The 18894-nt window shown below is 43.9% G+C and overlaps 1 protein-coding gene across 1 annotated transcript in view; it reads left to right on the top strand.

Annotated features, from left to right (window-relative positions):
- The window catches only part of LOC115145801 (protein FAM193A-like), a 46682-nt gene extending 28081 nt beyond the window's left edge, over nt 1-18601 (top strand). The window contains 9 exon segments of the mRNA XM_029687340.2: nt 3987-4203; nt 5044-5322; nt 7684-7990; nt 13735-13921; nt 14259-14618; nt 14956-15289; nt 15292-15831; nt 16015-16096; nt 17608-18601. Coding sequence (XP_029543200.2) covers nt 3987-4203; nt 5044-5322; nt 7684-7990; nt 13735-13921; nt 14259-14618; nt 14956-15289; nt 15292-15831; nt 16015-16096; nt 17608-17701 — 2400 coding nt within the window. The 3' untranslated portion in view covers nt 17702-18601.
- The last annotated feature ends 293 nt before the right edge of the window (nt 18602-18894 follow it).

The raw sequence follows: 18894 nt of genomic DNA, 5'->3' as shown, positions 1-18894 counted from the left end.
GTGGTTAGGGGCAGCTTATATTAACTCCTGAATGCTCAACAGATACAGGCTGTGCACCAATAGTCTTGAAAGGCTTCCTTTACTTGTGTCCCTTACTGATCTTACCACTGCTCTGTAAGAGTGTTGATGGGTGAAAACCATTTCAATGGTCTTGAGGGAGAGGAGACAACGAATGGAAGTCATTTATGGGTGTTGGGATACAGCCATAGTCACATACAGATATGGCTAGCACAGTTATTGTATAATCAGTTATGGACAATGACCATGAACAAAAAAATGATAATCGTCATCGTATTAGTACATTCATTTTAGGAGAATGGGGGATTGAACTATGTGTAGTTTGCCAAATAGCAGTTTTTCATTTTTACATGAATTGGGTAAAGTTGGTAATCATTTTACGAGAGGTCGGGAGGAGAAGCTGAATTTCCAAAAGTTCCAATCAGTCAAAACCATTTGTTTTTGAGACAGTGGTGTCACCAAAGCTGTGTTATATTCATTAGGTATGTTGTAGCAAATTTTCAAAGATTCATTATAAGCTCAAAACATTATTCAACAAAACGACAATTGAGTAACAGTTGTCACTTGCATGACAATTGTTACCAAAAATTCCATTATTGTCACAGCCCTAGTTAGACACTTTATTGGCTATACTTTGTCTAGAAAAGTGATGGGTATTTACATTATTTAAGTTTAAGGATATGATTTGAGTGGTAACACCTCTCATCCCTCTTAACTGGTAATTTTGGGTGTTTTCACCTTGGAAACTTTTCATTGGTGGAGTGGGTGGGTGGAGTTTTTTCATTTTAGACCATTCCATTGGTCCTTAAGTGAAATCTCCACCCAAACGGGGCACCGGGCCATGCAAAACGAATTCGCCCATTGATACATTCCCTTCAGGGGATTTACATCATCACAAGGAAGTGATTCAACTCTGTTATACCTTTTTTTTTGGTTGGATGTTTCACTGTAATTCCATGGATATATGCCACGAGGTCAAATGAGCTCATATCTACTAGAGGTCGACCGATTATGATTTTTCAACGCCAATACCGATTATTGGAGGACCAAAAAAAAAGCCGATACCGATTGATCGGCCGATTTCTTCTTTATTTGTAATAATGACGAGTACAACAATACTGGATGAACACTTATTTTAACTTAATATAATACATCAATAAAAATCCATTTAGCTTCAAATAAATAATGAAACCTGTTCAATTTGGTTTAAATAATGCAAAAACAAAGTGTTGGAGAAGAAAGAAGTTCAATATGTGCCATTTAAGAAACCTAACGTTTCAGTTCCTTGCTCAGAACATATGAAAGCTGGTGGTTCCTTTTAACATGAGTCTTCAATATTCCCAGGTAAGAAGTTTTTAGGTTGTAGTTATTATAGGAATTATAGGACTATTTCTCTCTCTACCATTTGTGTTTCATTAACCTTTAACTATTGGATGTTCTCATAGGCACTTTAGTATTGCCAGTGTAACAGTATAGCTTCCTTCCCTCTCCTCGCCCCTACCTGGGCTCGAACCAGGAACACATCGACAACAGCCACCCTCGAAGCAGCGTTACCCATGCAGAGCAAGGGGAACAACCACTCCAAGTCTCAGAGCGAGTGACGTTTGAAATGCTATTATTACGCACCCCGCTAACTAGCTAGCCATTTCACATCCGTTACACGAGCCTAATCTCGGGAGTTGATAGGCTTGAAGTCAAACAGCTGCTGGCAAACACACAAAAGTGCTGTTTGAATGAATGCTTACGAGCCTGCTACTCAGTCAGACTGCGCTATCAAATCATAGACTTAGTTATAACATGATAACACACAGACATACGAGCCTTAGGTCATTAATATGGTCGGAAACAAGACGTTTATTCTTTCAGTGAAATACGGAACCGTTCCGTATTTTATCTAACGGGTGACATCCATAAGTCTAAATATTCCTGTTACATTGCACAACCTTCAATGTTATGTCATAATTACGTACAATTCTGGCAAATTGGGCGGCCCAAACTGTTGCATATACGCTGACTCTGCGTGCAATGAACACAATTTCACCTGGTTAATATTGCCTGCTAACCTGGATTTCTTTTAGCGAAATATGCAGGTTTAAAAATACATGTATATACTTCCGTGTATTGATTTTAAAGGCATTGATGTTTATGGTTGTAGGTACACATTGGAGCAACGATACGCACTTCATATGCAATGCAGGACACGCTAGATTAACTAGTAATATCATCAACCATGTGTAGTTAACTAGTGATTATGATTGAATGTTTTTTATAAGATAAGTTTAATGCAACTTACCTTGGCTTACTGCATCCGTGTAACAGGCAGTCTCCTCGTGGAGTGCATTGAGAGGCAGGTGGTTAGAGCGTTGGACTAGTTAACTGTAAGGTTGCAAGATTGAATCCCCCGAGCTAACAAGGTAAAAACTGTCGTTCTGGCCCTGAACGAGGCAGTTAACCTACCGTTCCAAGGCCGTCATTGAAAATAAGAATGTGTTCTTAACTGACTTGCCTAGATAAATAAAGACTAAATAAAGGTGTTCAAAATATTTTTTAAAACGGCCAAATCGGTGTCCAAAAATACAGATTTCCGATTGTTATGAAAACTTGAAATTGGCCCTAATTAATCGGCCATTCCGATTAATCGGTCGACCTCTAATATCTACTATGAGGGATTGCAGCTTGGTTGTGCCAAGTGTTGTAAAAAGCTGTCACTATTGAAAATATCCTGTGAGACTAAGGGTCCAAGCAAATATAGTTGATTCTGTGTCCTTATTGCATTTATTGGCATTACTTTGGCTGTTTTTTTCACAGACACAGAATTAATATGGGCTGAGGGTCCAAGCACCAAGGGCCAGTTTCCCGAACCCAGATTAAGCGTACTCCTGGACTAAAAAGCAAGATCAATGGAAAATGCTTTTTAGTCTAGGACTATCAATCAATCACATTTATTTGGCTAGGAAAAACTCTCAATAGGCAGAACCCTAGAGAGGAGCTAGGCTGGAGTCATCAGGCACACAGAACAACAGATAAGACAGGATAAATACACCAGATAGGATAGACTGAACCAAGCCCCCTGGCACAGACTATTGCACCATAGATACTGCACCCATCGTAGGGCCGGTATGGTGGCGCACTAGTAAGCCAGTGACTCAGCCCGCGTAATTTGGGCAGAGGCAGAGAATCCCAGTGGAGAGCGGGGAGCCAACCAAGCAGAAACGGCAAGGGCGATTCGTCACTCCAGTGTCTTGCCGTTCACCTTTGCACCCCTGGGCCAGACTACACTCAATCATAGTAAATAAGAATTTGTTCTTAACTGACTTGCCTAGTTAAATAACAGTTCAATAAATAAAAAATAGGACCTACTAAAGAGATGAGTCTTCAGTAAAGACTTAAAGATTGATACCGAGTCTGCGTCCTTACATGGATAGGCAGACCATTCCATAAAATGGAGCTCTATAGGAGAAAGTCCTACCTCCAGCTGTTTGCTTAGAAATTCTAGGGACAGTAAGGAGGCCTGCGTCTTGTGACTGTAGCGTACGGTAGGAGCCCATGTAATGCTTTGTAGGTTAGCAGTAAAACCTTGAAATCAGCCCTAGCCTTAACAGGAAGCCAATACTGGAGTAATATGATCAAATATTTTGATTCTAGCCAAGATTCTAGCAGCCGTGTTTGGCACTAACTGTAGTTTATTTAGTTCTTTATCCGGGTAGCCGGGGAGTAGAGCATTGCAGTAGTCTAATCTAGAAGTGACAAAAGCATGGATGAACTTTTCTGCATAATTTTTGGACAAAAAGTTGTCGATTATTTTTAAGAAGATGGAGAAAAGCTGCTCTTCTTTAAAATATTCTTGATATGTTCTTCAGAAGAGAGGTCAGGGTCCAGAGTAACGCAGAGGCCCTTCAGTTTTATGAGACAACTGTACAACCATCAAGATTGTAAGATCAAACGGAACTATTCTATCCTGTTCCTAGCCTCTCCCCCCTTCCCCCACATCGAGCCACACAGGGCCCAAGCAGCAGGCCTTCAGCCCCTCCCTACCGGACCACGTCTACCAGAACTGCTTTGGCGGAGGCGCTGGCGACTGGAACAGCTCGCTGCAGTGCCTCTCGCTCAAGTTCGAGAACATCTGTGACGCTGCCATGATGAAGAATTGGAACCCATCAGTGCTGCTGCAGGAGCCCCTGCCAGGTGAGAACATACCTCTTCATCTAGCCCATGGACGACCAACCTTCCTCCTGGAGAGCTGGTGTAGGGTGAAATCGCTCTTTGACGCTGGTACTTGGTCTGTTTAGCATTTTCTGCACTAATGGTTACAGTTAAGATTGGGGGAGGGAAAGCTGATCCTAGATCTGTGTGGGAACTTTACCACGGAGCTAGTTACCGCAGACTTACTGCAGACTTTCACTACAAAACCTAATATAGTCCACCTGATTCTACTAACCAGCTGCTTACACTGAATAATTAATCTTAATTAGCTAAATCAGGTATGGTACAATGGGGGTGGAGCAAAAGCCTGCATACCAAGTAGTTCTCCAAGAGAAAGATGATTCTGCCATCCCTGATGTAGGCTAACGGAGGAGGGGCTTATTTTATTTCAGCTCCCAGCTCCATTGCCTGCAACTACATGCCTGATCTTGTTGTAAGAGTCCCATTCCACTCCCATTTCAGCCTCCTTCCCCCAGCTCCTCCTCCTTCTGACTTGGTCTCTGTAGTTTACACAAGGATGGGTCCTGACAAGGTTCAGTGTTCATTCTACTATAGTAGAATTGTTCCACCCTCGTGCTATAGAATTCAATGTACTCTTGAACTTTGTGTACAGTGACAGCCATCCTTATTGTTTGTCCGATGTTCTTTCTCGCCCGTCTAAATCTTTAGACTTACACAGGATCTTACACATGCGGCAAACTCTTGTTTTTCAAATGTTTTTTTGCCAGGCCATCCTTGTAAATAAGAATTTGTTCTTAATTTACTTGCCTGGTTAAATAAAGGTGAAATAAATACAAATAAAATGTTTGTCTTCATCTCCAGGGGACATGCTGGGATCACCCCACCACCCCGGCGTGCCCCTCCCCTCCTCGGGCTATGGGGACCATGCCCACACCGCCTCGGCCGAGTCCACCCCCCTTCACCTCCTCCCCCCCTCGCCATCGGAGCAGCAACAGCCCCTGCCCAGGGAGAGGAAGAACACCGCCAAGAAGAAGTGTCTCTACAATTTCCAAGATGCCTTCCTGGAGGCCAACAAAGTGGTGATGGCCACCTCTGCCTCCACCGCCTCAGTCTCCTGCACAGCAACCACTGTCCAGTCAAGTAATAATCACATCCAAGTTTCATCTAAAAGACCCAACTCCTTAGGTAAAACTGAAGAGGAGGAGGAGCGCAGCTTTGGGCTATCCCGATGGCACACTGCTACACTCCAATATCCATACTAACACACCACCACATGCATACGTTTGGTTAATTCTAAAGGCGTCAGCATGCTTCATAACCGAACTAGTGTGCTTGTGTACTCCCTTAAAAGATCTTCGCTTGAAATATTTCATAAAAGCAGCAGTAGTACTGTTTGTCCATTTTGAGACGCTGTAGTCAGAATTCATCTAAGAACTCAAGAAATCCGTCTGTTAATTTTGACGTTTTTGACGAAGATCTTAGTCGTGCAATTTTACATTTAACTAAGATGTTTGGTGCAGCATTTTTCGATTAAAAGGTATGTTGTAGAAGGACAACAAAGACTTGAAGAATACCTACTGTTGACCAATCACCAACGAAGGGGCGTAGACTTCGGCTACCGACTTCGTTTTGCCTCAACGAAAAAAATAATAGTGCCCGAACAAACAGTCCAAAACAAACAATAATATCACAATGTCTTCATAATACACTCTTGCATGCAGAAGCTTTAAGAAGTATGTTAGTGTGGGTATTGGAGCAGAGCCATATCTGCATAGTCTAAAGTCACTTCATCTCCATGTCTTGTTGATCTGTACATACAGTGGGACAAAAAAGCATTTAGTCAGCCACCAATTGTGCATGTTCTCCCACTTAAAAAGATGAGAGGCCTGTAATTTTCATCATATGTACACTTTAACGAGAAACGAAATCCTGAAAATCACATTGTAGGATTTTTTTATGAATTTATTTGCAAATTATGGTGGAAAATAAGTATTTGGTCACCTACAAACAAGCAAGATTTCTGGCTCTCACAGACCTGTAACTTCTTCTTTAAGAGGCTCCTCTGTCCTCCACTCGTTACCTGTATTAATGGCACCTGATTGAACTTGTTGTCAGTATAAAAGACACCTGTCCACAACCTCAAACAGTCACACTCCAAACTCCCACTATGGCCAAGACCAAAGAGCTGTCAAAGGACACCAGAAACAAAATTGTAGACCTGCACCAGGCTGGGAAGACTGAATCTGCAATAGGTAAGCAGCTTGGTTTGAAGAAATCAACTGTGGGAGCAATTATTAGGAAATGGAAGACATACAAGACCACTGATAATCTCCCTCGATCTAGGGCTCCACGCAAGATCTCACCCCGTGTGGTCAAAATGATCACAAGAACAGTGAGCAAAAATCCCAGAACCACACGTTGGGACCTAGTGAATGACCTGCAGAGAGCTGGGATCAAAGTAACAAAGCCTACCATCAGTAACACACTACGCCGCCAGGGACTCAAATCCTGCAGTGCAAGATGTGTCGACCTGCTTAAGCCAGTACATGTCCAGGCCCACCTGAAGTTTGCTAGAGAGCATTTGGATGATCCAGAAGAAGATTGGGAGAATGTCATATGGTCAGATGAAACCAAAATATAACTTTTTGGTAAAAACTCAACTCGTCGTGTTTGGAGGACAAAGAATGCTGTGTTGCATCCAAAGAACAACATGCCTACTGTGAAGCATGGGGGTGGAAACATCATGCTTTGGGGCTGTTGTTCTGCAAAGGGACCAGGACGACTGATCCGTGTAAAGGAAAGAATGAATGGGGCAATGTATCGTGAGATTTTGAGTGAAAACCTCCTTCCATCAGCAAGGGCATTGAAGATGAAACGTGGCTGGGTCTTTCATCATGACAATGATCCCAAACACACCACCCGGGCAATGGAGTGGCTTCGTAAGAAGCATTTCAAGGTCCTGGAGCAGCCTAGCCAGAAAAAATTTGGAGGGAGTTGAAAGTCCATGTTGCCTAGCAACAGCCCCAAAACATCACTGCTCTAAAGGAGATCTGCATGGAGGAATGGGCCAAAATACCAGCAACAGTGTGTGAAAACCTTGTGAAGACTTACAGAAAACGTTTGACCTCAGTCATTGCCAACAAAGGGTATATAACAAAGTATTGGGAAACTTTTGTTATTGACCAAATACTTATTTTCCACCATAATGGCCTGAATTAGCTTCTTTTCATAGACATCTCCTTGATATGTACTGATGTCACAGGAAAGCTGCCTGAGAAAGGGAAAGTGTTTGCAGTATTGATTGTAATTTAACATGTTCCAAATACACAATAGACACGCAGAGGTCAGAATATAATATAGTGACTTAGTGTTGATAGATTGTAAATGTATTTCCTCCATTGGGGCATTTGAGATGACTTCATGTAAATTGTCTCCGATCTTCACTGACCAGCTGCTGAATGTGCATCATTTCGTATGCATTTTTTTTTCTTTCTCTGCCAGGTGACGTATTTCACAATATAGGTAAAGAGGACCATAGGCAACAACCTGGCCCTATCGCCCCTAGGAACAGCCCCACAGGCCTGGCCTCCCTTCCTCCCCTCTCATCTGGCCCAGCCCTGCCACCTGCGCCTGGCAGCACCGCCCAGCACCACTACCCCAGCATGGGCTCGCAGCCCTTCCTAACGACGGCCACCCCAGCCCCAGGCTTCATGGAGGCCCACCACCAGGGCATGTGCCTGTCCCCAGCCGAGCCGCCTGCCGCTGCCCCAGCCGACGGGGCCATTAGCGCCCCGCCCAGCGTGTGCAGGTCATTCCCTTGTTTAAGTTTCCTTTTATCACAAATCTAAGATCAGATTAACCTACTCCTGATACTAACATTGACCATTCGAGTGTTGATAAAATATCAAGGCCTGAGCATACTGCAAGCTTTATTTTCAAAGCCTTTTACATTTTAATTCAGCTCGTGTCATTCTAATTTTAGCTTTTTGCGACCTGCAGAAAACAACTTGGAAGACGATGACCAAAAAATGTATAATCCTCAAAAGTTTCAGCGAGAAAGCTACGCTACTGTCAATAGAGCTCGGTGCTTTTTAAATCGGAATTATTAGGTTACAAAATCTGACGTTTTGGATATAATGATATTGTAATGACCCTGGGTTTATAAGCGCGGATATCGACTCTGCCGCTCGAGCGTGCTTTTGCGGCACAGTTGATAGCGCGCTGGACTTCGGGCTAGAAGGTCGAGGGTTCGAGACCTGCTCCCTGCTGTTTCATTACATTGGTGTCGGAAGTGGGATCGGACCTTGCATCCACGACTGTGCGTGTGCTTGGCCGGTGAGCCCGTTCCTATAAGACGTTGAGTCGCAAGCTATCGTGAGGATGCGCTCTTTGAAAGGAGGGAGTCGTGTAACGACTCTGGGTTTATAAGCGTGGATATCGACTCTGCCGCTCGAGCATGCTTTTGCGGCACAGTCGATAGCGCTCTGGCCTTCGGGCTAGAACCCTCGACCTGCTTCCTGCTGTTTCATTACAATATGTTAAAGAAAAAACCCACAGAACGATTCAGAACAGGAAGAATCATATTTGTCTTGGCAAATGTCATCACGAAAGTGCGTTTTCACCTACTCTGGGCAGAGTACACCCTAGCCTATATCAGTGGTTAGGCATTGGCATGTCAGTCTTCTTTTTTTTTCATTAACTTCTCTGGGATATGCGTCCCACCTCGCCAACAGCCAGTGAAATTGCAGGGCGCCAAATTCAAAACAACAGAAATCCCATAATTAAAATTCCTCAAACATACAAGTATTATAAACTTCTTGTAAATCCAGCCACAGTGTCCGATTTCAAATAGGCTTTACGGCACACTTAACGATTGTTAGGTCAGCACCTCGTCACAGAAAACCATACAGCCATTTTCCAGCCAAGGAGAGTGCTCACAAAAGTCAGAAATTGCGATTTTAAATGAATCACTAACCTTTGATCTTCATCGGAATGCACTCCCAGGAATCCCAGTTCCACAATAAATGTTTGTTTTGTTCGATAAAGTCCATCATTTATGTCCAAATACCTCCTTTTTGTTTGCGCGTTTAGCCCAGTAATCCAAATGCTCAATGTGCGATCGCTTAGTTCAGATGGAATGTCAAAAAGGTTATATTACAGTTCGTAGAAACATGTCAAACGATGTATAGAGTCAATCTTTAGGATGTTTTTATCATAAATCTTCAATAATGTTTCAACCGGACAATTCCTTTGTCTTTAGAAATGAAAAGGAGGTATACTCTCATGGCCAAGCGCATTATTTAGCTCATGGCATTCTGCCAGACACCTGTCTCAAACAGCTCTTATTCTCACGCCCTTCACAGTAGAAGCCTGATACAAGGTTCTAAAGACTGATGGCATCTAGTGGACGCCTTAGGAAGTGCAACTTGACCCCATAGACACTGTATATTCAATAGGCAATGACTTGAAAAACTACAAACCTCAGATTTCCCACTTCCTGGTTGGATTTTTTCTCAGGTTTTTGCCTGCCATATGAGTTCTGTTATACTGACAGACATCATTCAAACAGTTTTAGAAACTTCAGTGTTTTCTATCCAAATCTCTAATTATATGCATATTTTCTCTTTTGGGCCTGAGTAGCAGGCAGTTTACTCTGGGCACCTTATTATCCAAGCTACTCAATACTGCCCCCCAGTCCCAAAGACAAATATTGCCCATTTAATTCAAGTCTGATCCTGTATCAGTTGATAAGGCAAAACTTCTGCCTACTTACCGCTTCATGGCTATTGGAGAGCATTGAATTGTAACCACCCACTGATGCTTTGAGTGGACTTCTACACAGCTAGGTCTTACTCATAACCAGAACATTGGAAGCCCATCGCTCCCTTCTATACTTCATAAAATGGATGAGCTACATGCCAACGTTAAGTTCCAATGGGCATACTGAGAGGCCAACCTGATCTGTCTTACTGAAACATGGTTAGATGACACGTCATTGACTCAGAACTGAGCTTTGCTGGATTCGGAGCACCGTACAGGCATGACCTAGACATGGGAAAAGCGCAGAGGTGGTACATTTCTATGGCAACGAGTCATTCAGAACTAACTTGCTCCGGGTCAGGCTAACTCCATTTACCTTGAATGAAGTGTCTGAGCTGTGGTTTGAGGACCAATGAAATCATAATCCCTCCCTCTCTGAAAGATTGTCATCATCCCCTTTAATTGAAGAAGATGACTGAGTAAATATTGTATTTATTATTTTGTTAACTATAGTAATGTTAGAATACCTAGCACATTATACATTTATTAATGTCAAAATGCCTTTGAAACTTCACACACCTTTGTATGACCTAGGCTAATACAATTATTTTAGGAGTGGGGGGGGCTGCTGTTGAAATTGATCAGCACACCAAAGACGACATTAAAGCTACGTAATATTTTTTTTTTTTTTTATCCGTTATTTTAACAGGTAAATTGACTGAACACGTTCTCATTTACAGCAACGACCTGGGGATTAGTTACAGGGGAGAGGAGGGTGACGAATGAGCCAATTATTAGGATTATTAGGTGACCATGATGGTTTGAGGGCCAGATTAAAAGAGACCGCACTTCTAATGGCCTATTTCACACTATAGCCTTCTGAATTTGCAAGAAAACTCTAAATTAATTTTGATTTGGGCACAAATAAAAATGTGGCACTAAAATCGGCCATCGCTTTTTAGATTTTTCAGCATTGTCTCAATCCCGAATTCGGTGTTCGCCACGTGCTACATCCCTCATAGAGTTAGCGACAGGCAGTCGAGCAATATCCACTGTCGTAGTACGAATGAAGTCTCAGCTGGAGTGTGAAGCTAACTGACGTTGGCTAGCTTTATAAAAGCCTGAGTAGATCTAGCTTGCATTGTAGTATATTGTACCACTCTGGAATCGCACTGCTCATCAGATGTGGCGCTACTATCCCTCTTCTTCAGACCAAAGTACCTGCCCTGTGAATTCGGTCAGTTCTTTATCATTCTTGTCTATGTACTACCCACAGCCAATGTTACTTGCACTGCAGATGTTATCTCTTCTTGCGTGCAGCGCATAGTCAAAATCACCCGGACTCCCCGATTTTAGTAAAACTGGGTGATTTCAACAGCTGTACTCTCAAAAAGACTCTTCCTTATCAGCAATATGTTACATGTGCAACATGGGGTAATAAAACACCAGTTTATTCAGAAGGCTCCTCTAAGCACTGCGGCTCATAATGCAGTCCACCTCATACCAGCCTACCAAACTAAACTACAGAGAGGGAATGGTCTATAAATCAGTCAAACAGTGGAATGAAACATCCAGGACAGTGCTGCGAAACTGCTTTGGCAGTACAGATTTGGACTGTTCTCAGAAAATGTCACACTGGATGAGACTTTAGAGGCTTTGTCTGATTATATACATTTTTGTGAGGATACAGTGGTCTCTTCAAAAAGTGTTTTCAAATCATATTTCCTGCATTACAAAGGAACCCGGAAATAACATTAAATTAGAAAATAAATAGAATTTTCCTCTGGTAATAGGGATGGAATCAAAGCATATTCAGCTGAAGCTGAACAGACCAATAAAATAAGCAAAAAGGGTTACAAATAAAAGGGTGAAGGACTATTCCAGGATGGAAAGATGAGGGGTACTTGGAAGGGCCTAAAACCCTCTCTGGACTACCAACTAACCACACTGAGCTCAATGTCCAATCAAAAGAACATTGCATAGATTTTTCCAAGAGTCTGAACACTTTTTATTCTAGGTTAGATAGTCTGGACTTCAGTACTGAGGAGGATGAGCTGTTGTGTGAATTATCTTTAGCACAAGGGAAGCTGATTTGGTTATAGAGGAAGCATATGTTGATAGGGAGTTAAATCAAATGTCAGTAAACAAAACTGCCCCAGATAACATCAGCAACTGAATTCCTGCCACAAGGAATTGTCAGGTGTGTTCTGTGAGCTGTTCAATCGCTCACTGAGGGAGCATACAGTACCAGCCCTGTGGAAACCATCCATCGTACTCCCAGTGCCCAAGAAGATCCGCTCTGCTGTCCTCAGCAATTTCCAACTTGTTGCATTAACGCCTGTCATAATGAAAAATCTGGAGTGTTTGGATCTCTCCCACATACAAACCCCCTTCAATTTGCCTATAAGCAATGGGGTGGACGATGTTCTTGTGTTCCTACTGTACTACACCTTGCTAAGGCCTATGCCTGGACGGTGTTTCTGGCCTTTTCCAGTGTTTTTAGCACTGTTTTGAATATGAACCTAAGTCCTAAACTCATTCTGTGGATTTTATATTTTTTGTCAAATAGACCATTGTTGGTGAGATTCAACTGTGAGTGCAGCATAGGGCTCAATCATCTCTCCTGTCCTGGTTACACTATACAGAGGACTGTAGGAGCACCTGCCCTGAGAGAACATACAGTACATAAAATACTCCGATGACACTGCTAATCTTGGCACGTCTGATTCTGATGACCTGATTCAGTCCACAGTGGACAAGTTTGACCTCTGGTGCTGAAATCCAAAGACCTAATCATGGACTTTAGGAAGCGGCCGTCTAGCTCCAAGTCAATCACCATCAGTACAATAGTTAACAACAAGCTGAACTTAGGAGCGAACTTTGGGACAGTGTTATCTAAATACCAATCCAGACTGTACTTCCTTTGTAAACTTAGAAGGCCTGATGTAAATCTGTTTGTCCTTTTACAGATTGTTTTATTGAGCCTGTCTTAACATTTAGTGTAGTTGCCTGGTTTGGCTCCCTCACATGGGCAAGTCAGAATACCCTAGAGAGTTGTGCAGGTCAGTGGTAAGATTGTCGGGAGAAGGCAAAGGGCTCTCCTATATTTACAAAGAGCGCACACATAAGAATGGTAAAGAAATAATTATTTAATCTTACACATCCACTGGACAACCAATATGCAGTACTGCCATCGGGGAACCGGCTCAGGTCTTTTACCTCTTAAAACTAAGAGCACTACTAACATTTTGTATCGGTATCAGTACGGCGTTTAAGTGAAAAATGTAGTAGCACAGCTCTTTAATGAAGTAGATATATATTGTGCCCCACATTTATCTTGCGTATACCTTGTAAGCATTTGTATCAGTCGTGTGTGAATGTTGCTGGTTATATAGATCTTTGTCTTATCCGACTTGCCAGAACTGAGTTTATTTTTATTTATTTTTACCTTTATTTTACTAGGCAAGTCAGTTAAGAACAAATTCTTATTTTCAATGACGGCCTAGGAACAGTGGGTTAACTGCCTGTTCAGGGGCAGAACGACAGATTTTGTACCTTGTCAGCTCGGGGATTTGAACTTGCAACCTTTCGGTTACTAGTCCAATGCTCTAACCACTAGGCTACCCTGCCGCCGGTTCCTTCTGGTAAAACAAATACATTCAATTGGAAGCACTTTATTTGACAGAACAGAAAGTTCCGATATTTATTGGGTGAAATTCACATACCGGGGCTTCAACTACTACATATTGGCATGACATTGACATTTTGACCTTGGTGTTTGACCCCGTCTAGTGACCCCGAGTGTGAGGGCCACCGTTGTGAGGGAAACGGGGCGTACGACCACCAGGGCTACGACGGGGAGGAGAGCCAGGACGAGGACAGCTGCTCGGAGCACAGCTCCTCCACCTCCACCTCCACCAACCAAAAGGAAGGGAAGTACTGTGACTGCTGCTACTGCGAGTTCTTTGGCCACGGCGGGGTGAGACATGCACACATACGCATATACTCATGTACTAATATGAGTATAATACTATGTATCAACTTGCAGAAAAGTCAGAAACAGAAGTCTAATAGTGTTTACTGATATAGACTGACATTATGTAGAATACAGTATGTAAATCTTTACTAGAATGGCCTGCTGGACACTGTCTTGAGAGCTGGCACTTTCAATAGAACTTTTGATTAGGTCCCCGACACATTTTACATTGTATGGGGGTAACTCACCTCAGATAGTATTGAGGGCTCTGATATTCAAACACAATTCAACTCGAAACTACCAGAATAATCTAACACTATTTCCTTGTTTCCTCCCCTAGCCCCCGGCGGCGCCCACCAGCCGCAACTACGCGGAAATGCGCGAGAAGCTGCGCCTCCGTCTGACCAAGCGGAAGGAGGAGCAGCCCAAGAGGGAGGAGCAGCTAGCCGTGGTGGAGCGTGACAGCGCCGCCGACGGCATGGAGGACCCCCGGCGGGTGGAGGACCCCCGGCGCGTGGAGGACCCCCGGCGCGTGGAGGACCCCCGGCGCGTGGAGGACCCCCGGCGCGTGGAGGACCCCCGGCGGGTGGAGGACCATCGGCTGGTGGAGGACCTGCTGCAGTTCATCAACAGCGCCAGCGACAACAAGCCTGCCTCCAGCTCCAAGGCCGCCAAGCGGGCCCGCCACAAACAGAAGAAGGTAGTGATTTAAAGAGTTTTACAACATTTTGAAGGTGTTTCAAGTGTTACCCCTTGTTGTTTAGACGACAGTGTTGTGATTAAAGTGTCACTTTAAAGTAATAGTTCACCCCTGGCATTTTGACCTCAAAAGTGGTCTATAGTTGCGCTGATAATCCACACATGATATGTTTTAGTATTTGGGCTGAACTAACCCTTCAAGGTTTAATTTTAACATTGGTGCAAAGGAATTAGTTGAAAAGGGGAGTTGGTTCAAGCCATCGTTTTTTTTGTTATTAAATTAAGCAAAGGACCAACTGGATATGAACTGTGTATGTGTGTCTGTCTGTGTGTCTCAGATGGAGGAGAAGGTGCGTCTGGAGGCGGAGGTCCGCGAGCAGCAGGAGCGGCGGTGTCGGGAGGAGGAGGAGGCCCTTCAACGGGAACTCCTCCGGCTGCAAGAGTTGCAGCACCTCCGCACCGCCAAGAAGAAAAAGGATAAGGCCAAGGAGCTCGCCACCCCGCTCCCTACCCCCGTACCTCAGAACAACCCCCAGCCCCTCAAACAGACGGCCCAGAACGTCCTAGAGAACCTCCGCAACGGCAAGAGCCAGCTCCTGCACAGCCTCATGCGCCTCCCTGGCCACAAGGATCCCCGAGTGGAGCACCGACCCCAGCCCCGGCCCCAGCCTCCCCCTCACAGCACAGCCCAAAGAGCAGCAGGGAGAAAGCCCTTACTCCGGCCCTTTTCACCCAAAATGCCCCCAACTCCCCAGCCCCCTTTCTTCTCAACGGCTCCTCCACCGCACGCCAACCGACGGAGGCCAATGGCAAAGCCAAGCCAAAACAGCAGCAGCCAATCGGGCAATCCGCCAGCGAGACAATGATGGTCAAGAAAATGCCAGAGGCGACCACCACCAACGGTACACCACAACTACCACCAGATGTCAAAGTGACCCGACCCAGGCCTCCCGCAGAAGATCCGGTCGCCCCTCTGGCACCGGGACCCAGGAAGGAGGAGAGGAGCAACGGGAAAAGGCAGCACCATCAGCAGTCGGCGAGCCAGGCGAAAGAGGAGAGGAGCGGACCCTTGAAGGAGCCCTCCCCACCCCCTGCCTCACAGACGGAGCAGCCCCAGCAGAACGGCAAACTCCTCAGCGCAGAATCCCCCCAGCCCAAGGCCAAGTCTAAGAAGAACAAGAAAAAGAAGGCTGACAAGATAAACAACTCAATAGGTCAGCATGCTATGCTCTGCTAGGTTATGTTGTGTAGTTTTATTTATCCCTGTAGGATGGTTAGTTTCAGGGCTGCAGAAGTGCAGCATACAACATCCAGACATATTGAGACGGGGACAATGTGAAACATACATTTACAATTGTTAGCTTGGCATTTTGTGACCGAGTGTTCTCTTATTGCAGATGACGTTTTCCTGCCCAAAGACATTGATCTGGACAGTACTGACATGGACGAGACTGAGCGGGAGGTGGAGTATTTCAAAAGGTACGGGCCTAATTCTATTCACTCAAATTACTCTTGCTTTGCATTGACTCCATAAAGCTTTGTTTAAAGATAAAAATGCTTAAACGATCCGTCCGAAAGCTTAGCTGCGAAGTATTGAAATTGAATCTGGCTTGAAGTGAAGCTGGATGGTTTATAAACTCAGCAAAAAAAATAAACGTCCTCACTGTCAACTGTGTTTATTTTCAGCAAACTTAACATGTGTAAATAGTTGTATGAACATAAGATTCAACAAGTTCCACAGACGTGACTAACAGAAATGGAATAATGTGTCCTTGAACAAAGGGGGGGTCAAAATCAAAATTAAGTCCGTATCTGGTGTGGCTACCAGCTGCATTAAGTACTGCAGTGCATCTCCTTGTGGACTGCACCAGATTTGCCAGTTCTTGCTGTGATGTTACCCTACTCTTCCACCAAGGCACCTGCAAGTTCCCGGACATTTCTGGGGGGAATGGCCCTAGCCCTCACCCTCCAATCCAACAGGTCCCAGACGTGCTCAATGGGATTGAGATCAACAGGTCCCAGACGTGCTCAATGGGATTGAGATCCGGGCTATTCGCATGAGGGAGGAGGATGTCTTCCCTGTAACGCACAGCGTTGAGATTGCCTGCAATGACGACAAGCTCAGTCTGATGATGCTGGGACACACCGCCTCAGACCATGACGGACCCTCCACCTCCATATCAATCCTGCTCCAGAGTACAGGCCTCGGTGTAACTCTCATTCCTTCGATTATAAAAACGAATCCGACCATCACATCAACTTGTATTGCTGTCTTCGGCGTCTCACAGTGCGGACATTGCAATTTATTGCCCTGGCCACAGCTGCAGTCCTCATGCCTCCTTGCAGCATGCCTAAGGCACGTTCACACAGATGAGCAGGGGCCCTGGGCATCTTTCTTTTGGTGTTTTTCAGAGTCAGTAGAATGGCCTCTTTAGTGTGCTAAGTTTTCATAACTGTGACCTTAATTGCCTACCGTCTATAAGTGGTTAGTGTCTTAACGACCGTTCCACAGGTGCATGTTCATTAATTGTTTATGGTTCATTGAACGAGCATGGGAAACAGTGTTTAAACCCTTTACAATGAAGATCTGGGAAGTTCTTAGGATTTTTACTAATTATCCTTGAAAGACAGGGTCCTGAAAAGGGGATGTTTTTGTTGTTGTTGCTGAGTTTATGCATAATCTATTATGTGAATCATTAAATCCCCCCAAAATATTAAAAGAAATTACTTGTATTCCTCAGCTTATGCTTGTGGGCGTGGAGAGAAAGTGTGCACTTTTTCACCACTTCCCATAAATACAAAAGCATTAGATTGGTGGAGTCCTTTCAAATCAGTGAAGGGAAGTGAACAAATGCACACTTCAGGAGGAAGGAGAGATAATTGGTAGTTAGCTTGAGCGTACTTCCCTCCTCCAAATGCCCCTAGTGGAAAATTTTGCTTAGAGTAGATCTTTAACTCCCCATCACTCTCCCTCCCTCCCTCCCCCCCAGGTTCTGCTTGGATTCCGCCAGGCAGACCCGACAACGGCTGTCCATCAACTGGTCCAACTTTAGCTTGAAGAAAGCAACGTTCGCCGCCCACTGATGGAACCTCTCGTAGGGCAAAGAAAAAGAGACTGTGGCAGGAAGCAATCAGCACCCCCCCCATGCAAACTGCTATCACAGACCCCATCATCACCTAGCCCTGCTGTGCCCACCCACGCTGCCTTGTTCCTTGTTGCTGTGCGGTTCTACCATGAACCCATCCTCTGGTCTGATCCTCAAGCAGAACTCTTGAGAGAATTGTTTTTTTGTTTTGTTTTTTCAATTAAATGACAAGAAAAATGACAAAATGCTACTTTCTACTTGTTTTGTTTTTTTATTGCTTGTTTGTGTGCTTTTAGTCTGAGGGGCATTTCTCCTGACTTAAAGCCATGTTCTGAAATTCATTTTCTTTTTTTCTTTTTTGGGCTGATTCATAGTCAAAAGATGCTTACTATGTATGCTTTCTGAAATCAGACACACATGGAAAAAAATGTGGAGAAAAAGAGATATATCTAATGAATTAAACTAAAGCCTTTCATTCAGTTACTGTGGCTTACTATCCCCTTGTTACCCACGATTCCTCGCACGGCATCTCATTCAGTTAACTGACAAGGGAATGGGCATGGTCTGCCGCACTCTCCCCTGCCCCAACAACCTTCACTTCACTGAGAGGAGCTTGGCTTAATACTTGACAACCTTTTCTTTTTTTTTTCAGTTCCATTTAACAAAACCGATAAGTAAAAGTGTACCCTTTTTTTTCTTCTATTTTTGACTTGTATCCAGCTTGTATCACAATACTTTCAGAATGAAATTGAAGAAAAGAACAATACACACTATCAATCTGTTATAGAGTGTATATTGTATTAACACTGAAGCCAAACTGGCTACCTTTTAACATATTGTTAAGTAATATTAAAATCTTATCTTTCTTTTTTGAAAGATGGAATACAGTAGTATGGCAGGATGTGTGTCTTGTCTGTGCTTATTTCCTTGGTGGTGCATCTTTAATGCAGTGTGTGTGTGTGTGTGGTGGGGGGGGGTATATATTTAGTATAGTTTCATTTAGGAGTATTTATTTTATTTAATATTTTCCCCAAATGTATAGGGGAGATCCATTCTCACCTTCGTACCTAGATGGACCTCCTCTGGTGGAGATTGTAAATCATGTCCATCTGCACATTATAACACCAAAATAGATTCTAGAGAGCTGTAGGCTAAGAAGATACTGTTGCACTATCATCCCCTCGATACTGA

The sequence above is a fragment of the Oncorhynchus nerka genome, linkage group LG18 (assembly GCF_034236695.1).
Source record: "Oncorhynchus nerka isolate Pitt River linkage group LG18, Oner_Uvic_2.0, whole genome shotgun sequence".
Taxonomy (NCBI): domain Eukaryota; kingdom Metazoa; phylum Chordata; class Actinopteri; order Salmoniformes; family Salmonidae; genus Oncorhynchus; species Oncorhynchus nerka.
The sequence above is the reverse complement of the archived record's forward strand: the minus strand, read 5'-3'. Positions and strand labels throughout refer to the sequence as shown.